The sequence below is a fragment of the Bison bison genome, unplaced genomic scaffold (genome assembly GCF_000754665.1).
Source record: "Bison bison bison isolate TAMUID 2011002044 unplaced genomic scaffold, Bison_UMD1.0 scf7180017864034, whole genome shotgun sequence".
Lineage (NCBI taxonomy): Eukaryota > Metazoa > Chordata > Mammalia > Artiodactyla > Bovidae > Bison > Bison bison.
This window is the reverse complement of record NW_011494606.1, coordinates 6658847-6664395: the sequence shown is the minus strand read 5'-3', so window position 1 is coordinate 6664395 and position 5549 is coordinate 6658847. Positions and strand designations below refer to the sequence as shown.

Below are 5549 nucleotides of genomic sequence, written 5' to 3'. Positions count from 1 at the left end.
GATGCCTGCCTCCAGAGCCGGCCCTCCTCACAGCTCAGTGAGGTCTCGGCACAGCCTCTTAAAAGAAACCACTCCTCTAAATCTCATGTGATCATGTCCGTGAGTAAATGGTTAAGACCAGCACTGGACTGCCACCATAAATGCAAAGCAAGTGACCGGAACTTTTGGGGCTCTGAGGGGCATTTCAGAAGAGGGCTGCTGGGGCAAGGAGTTCGGTGAAAGATGGACTTGTGGTCAAGGGGCTGAGGGGCCACTCACGGTCAGGCAGGGTGGAGCGCTCTACCACGGAGCCAAAAGGCCCGTCCATGTCCACACCATGAGACTGTACCGCAAACTCGTATTTGGTGAACGGCTTCAGGCCGCCAATGAGGATGTCTTCTCCAGAGCTGCCGAGGTAAGAAATGCAACTAGGACTCTCGGGCCCCTTCAAGTCTCCTCCCCAACCCAGCTGCAACCCCTGCCTCGGGCAGGGAACCTGCTCCCTGACACCAGGGCCACTAACACCATCCAGAGACCTGCAGAGAGATGTGGATGGATGGATGTATATATATGATTCCAAGTCCAATCCCCAAGCCAGGCCCCCTCTTTCAAGAAATATTCCTGGGTTAATCCACATCATTCTCCACCCAAAGAATCCTATCTGATGCATCTTCTCCTTGACTTAAAGGAAAAGATGCATAACTTTTCCTTCAGCTGCAATTGTATTAATATGTATCTATTGCTTTTTATGCTTTGTTTTGTCTGCCAAACCAACAGAGACCAAGAGGTCTCTGCCTCCCCATCCAACGGGGGGCCTCTCAGGACAGCAGCTGGGCTGTCTCTTCCCTATCACCTGAGACTGAAGAAATAGGTCTGTCCTGCATGACGTCTCCCAGGGTTGAGCCCTCCGGTGAGGGGACAGGACTGGATGGGCTCTCCTTTCCCATCTGTCACCATCAGGTCATCAGACTCTCAACGTGCCCCCAGTTTAACACATGAGTCATGAAATGTCCCTGAACCCTCAGGCCCCTCTCTTCATCGTTACCTGCTGCCTCCTTCCCTTCCACTCCGCCCCTTCACAGTCCCTCTTCCCACCTGGTGTAATAGGTGACCAGGGAGGCATTCCTGAGCCCCCACGGGCTGAAGCGCACAGTGTAGTTGACAATCTTGACTGTGGTGAAGTCTGGCTTTTTCCACCGAAGCCAAATGGAGGTAGAGCTGTTTGATTCCGCATGGACGTGGGCAGGGGGCAAGGGTGGCCCCCTCTGGATGGGCAGGTCTGGAGGGTGAAAATTATAGAGTGTGGGAAGGGAGGGAAGATACTCATCTGGTAATATGTACTGTGGTTTGCAGTTCCCAAGGCACTTTCTTTTACCCTTCACTTGTGATCCTGTGAGTTGGGAATAATGCTTTATTTCCACTTCACAGATAAGGAAACTGAGGCCGCCAAGGATTTAAGTGATTTTGGCCAAGGGCATACAGGGAGCAGACTATGGAACACTAGTATGTAAGAGAGAGAGACAGCAAGTCACGATAATTATGAGCATAGATTCTGGAGCCAGGCTGTCCTGGTTCAAATTCCAACTCTGCCATGTACTGGCTGTGTGACTATGGAGAAGTTAATTAACCTCTCTGTGTTTCCATTCTCTATTCCGTCAGTGAGGCTAATAATAGTACCTACATTTCATAGGGTTGTTATGAGGATTAAATTAGTTAATATTTGTAAAGTATATAGAAGTGTCATGGAATGAATGTCTGTGTCCCCCCGCAAAGTTCCTATGTTGAAACTTGAACATATGGTGGAGTCCTGCCTGTTTGGGCCACTGTAACAACCATAGACTGGGTGGTAAACAACAGAAATTTATTTTTCACAATTTCAGAGTCTGAGATCAAGCTTTGGTGAAGGCCCTCTACTGGGTTATAGACTATCAACTTTTCATTGTATCTTCAGGGGAGAAAAGGGAAGCAAGCTCTTGTGTGACTCTTAAAAGGGTACAAACCCCCCCAGGCTTGGGATGTGGGGCCCGTCCGGCTCAAGAAGAAAGTGAAGCAGTATGAACTAATCTAATCCTAATTACCTCCTAATACATCACACTGGAGGGTAGGATTTCAACATATGGATTCTGGGGGACACAGATTTTTTGTCCATAACAGTGCCCTTATAAAAGAGACCCTAGGGAACTCTCTAGACCTCTTTCTGCCCTGTGAGGACACAGCGAGAAGATGGCCTATGGTCTATGAATCGGGAATCGGGTCTTCACCAGACACTGACTCAGCTAAAGCCTTGATCTTGGATTTCCCAGCCTCCAAAACAGTGAGAAGTAAATGTTGGCTGTGTAAGCTACTCAGTCTATGGTGTTTTGTTACAGTAACCTGAACCAACTCTGAGCCTCAGTTTCCTGGTGGGCCACATAGGGATACCCTCCCTGCCTAGAGCAGAGGAATAATCTCAGAGATAGTGTGATGAAGGTGGGTCATCTTAAAAATTGTTTAAAGGTCAAACTTGGGCCAGAAGTCACTGATGAACCACTGGGTTTCTCTATGTCCAAACCTTCCAAATTAGCACTGCTCAAGGATAATGAAAACACGGGCCTATAAGGCAGAAGCGGGAGCTTCTCTCTGTGATCTAAATGAGCCAGTAGAATAGGTTTGCAGGTGGCTGAAACTTCTAGATGGCCTGCCCACGAGGGCCGGCCCGGAGGAGAGGGAAAGGAGGCAAGGCGCAGCCCTGCTGACCGAGCCCTCCCGCTCCGCTTCCCCAGCCTCCTCACCTGGGGTGGGGGCCTTCTCCGTTTTGCCCTTCCACACTGCCGCATAGCCATCCTCGTGTTTGTTGAACGCCACGAGCTTCACCTCGTACAGCCGGCCAGGGACTGGGGAAGGCCATGGAGGGGGGTCACTCTTGTGTCCCCTGAGAGATTCCATCTCCAACCACCAGCCCAGCTTGCCCAGCCCCCCGCTGGACCTGTGTCAATCCCCCCCACCCCCCGGGCGGCCCTCCTCACCTAGCTGGGTCAGTTCATACTGCTTCACTTTCTTCTTGAGCCGGACAGGCCCCACATCCCAAGCCTGGTCCCCACGGCCCCCTGGAGGGCTCTCACCATCCGTCTCCTCCTCCTCCGCTCCCACCTCTCGCCAGTACAGTTTGTAGCCAGAGATCTGGGCGGGGTGCGGGGGTGGCTGCCAGGACACGACCAGGGACTCCATCCTTGCCCGTACCTTCAGCTCTGTGGGCGCAAAAGGGACTGGGGGCAGAGGAGCCGGAAGGGAGGAGGGGTAAGAGAATCAAAGAGAAGGAAGAAGGGGAGGCCGGGGAAGGGAGGCAGGAAGAAGCATGAGGAAGCAGAAAGCAGGAAGACAGCACTGAGTGAGGCCCTTGCCAGAGTTCTCCCCATATATCTCACCACTCAGCCACCAGCCTAAGGGTCAGGCCCAGGCTGGGTCTAGAGGAGAACTCACTATTCCATAAGCCCAGAGTGCTGGGAACGCAGGGACGTTTCCCGGGGGTTTGCAAAGAGGTTGGCCAAGAGCATTTCTGGGGCAGGGCTGACAATACCTGACTTAGAGGAGGGCTCTGTAAATCTTCTGAAGGCATGAAGGCATGGGCACCAGCAGGCAAGGGGATCAGAGGGGTTGCTGAAGCCAGGAAGGAGGGATGGAGCCACCGGAGTGGGGAGACCTCCTTGGAGCCTGAGAGTGGGTTGGCTCACTGTGTGTCTGATGCTGTCCTAAGCACTTCATAGCATGTATTTTAACTTTATTCTCACAACCCTACAAAATAACAAACCTACTAGTGTCCCTGTTTTACAGATAAGGAAACTGAGGCTCAGAGAAGTCCAGTAACTTGCCCAAGATGACACAGATTGTATGTGTGCCAGGCTTTGTCTTCATGGGAGGCTTGGTGTGCTGCGATTCATGGGGTTGCAAAGAGTCGGACACGACTGAGCGACTGAACTGAACTGAACCACTCTACTATAGGGCCTCTCAACAAAACCCACAACAGTCATAATCACAGAAGCAGCTATTATTTATTTATTTTTTCCCAGCTGTGCTGTGCGGCACATGGGAATCTTAGTTCCCCAGCCAGGGATCAAACCTGTGCTTCCTGCTGTGGAAGCATGGCTTCTTAACCACTGGACTGCTAGGGAAGGCCCCTGTTTGCTACTACTTGCTGCTGCTGCTGCTAAGTCGCTTCAGTCGTGTCTGACTCTGTGTGACCCCATAGATGGCAGCCTACGAGGCTCCTGTCCCTGGGATTCTCCAGGCAAGAACATTGGAGTGGATTGCCATTTCCTTCTCCAATGCATGAAAGTGAAAAGTGAAAGTGAAGTCGCTCAGTCATGTCCGACTCTTAGCACCCCCATGGACTGCAGCCTACCAGGCTCCTCCACCCATGGGATTTTATCAAACCTTTGTTTACATTAATTAATCTTCATGATACACCTGGCAGTAGTAAGTGAAGTCTTAGAGTTGTGAATGGTCTGTCCAAGGTCACACAGCAGATGGAAGGGATACATGAGCCCAGGGGTGTCTGCAAACACCAGCCCTTCGTCTCTTCACCCATTGAGCAGGGGCAGCCGTGGTAGATCTCTCATGGAGGGAGTGGTTCAGTCTGGGTTCCAAGGGCTCCCAAACGCCCACACAGTCACTCACATCACCCCACCTGTCCCCTCTGGCCCCGTACCATGGCTCTGGTTGTGCACACTGGGCGTCCTGTGCTGCATCCACTGGGAGGGGGCCCCGTAGCCAGCCCCTGTGCCAGCTGAAATCCGCACTCGATACACCTTGCTGGGCTGAAGTGAGTTCAGCGTAAACTGTGTCACATTCCCCGGCACCTCGGTGGAGAAAATCTGATCTGCTGGGACAGAAGACACTGGCTCTGGGTGGCCCCCTTAAGAACTCCTAAACCCCCCCTACACTGACGCTTCCACCTCAGGCCGTGACCCCTCAGTGCCTGGATGGACTCCACGCTTCAGTGAATGCCCAGGCCTCTGACCCTGGCTGATGCCAGCCATGAGCCTGGGCTCACAGTGGGGAGAATCAGGGCACACGCTCCCCACTGCCCCAGGAGCCGGCCCACACACACCAGGGCATGGGCCCGAGGGGCTGACTGTGAAGCCACCAAGCACCGCCTCTTCCAGAGCCCTGTCGACCGCCCACGCCCCCTTCCTCACCCTTCCCTGCCTTCTCGCCCTGGCCCCCTGGCCCCCAGCCAATCGCCTTCTCCTATGTCTTCATCAATTTCATTCCTCCTCCCCGAGATTCTTGACATCTGTCCTAACACCCCACCCATGCCTCATTTCCCTCAATCCCACAAGCAAACCCTGCACCTCCCTACCCCTTCTGAGCTGGAAGGGACCCCAGGATTACCTAGGTCACCTGCCTCACTTCACAGACAAGGAGCCTGAAGTAGGGACTGTCGGATTACGCACCGCAGCTGTACAGAAGGTGGGGCTAGCCCCCAGCCCTACCCCTGTCTCGAGCGAGCCCTCTAGTTGAGCCTTCCCTTCCACTCCTGCCCTCCCAACCCCCAGCCCACCTTCCCCTTTTCTAGGTTCACCTTGCCCTAC

General features: G+C 53.3%; 1 protein-coding gene across 1 annotated transcript in view; it reads right to left on the bottom strand.

Annotated features, from left to right (window-relative positions):
- IGDCC4 (immunoglobulin superfamily, DCC subclass, member 4) overlaps positions 1-5549 on the bottom strand; it is a 29475-nt gene that overhangs the window by 8759 nt on the left and 15167 nt on the right. The window contains exons 9-13 of the mRNA XM_010834603.1: positions 4664-4834; positions 2985-3224; positions 2751-2852; positions 1075-1258; positions 259-386 (exon numbers count right to left, since the gene is read on the bottom strand). Of these exons, the coding sequence (XP_010832905.1) occupies positions 259-386; positions 1075-1258; positions 2751-2852; positions 2985-3224; positions 4664-4834 (825 nt within the window). The remainder of the gene's footprint in view (positions 1-258; positions 387-1074; positions 1259-2750; positions 2853-2984; positions 3225-4663; positions 4835-5549) is intronic.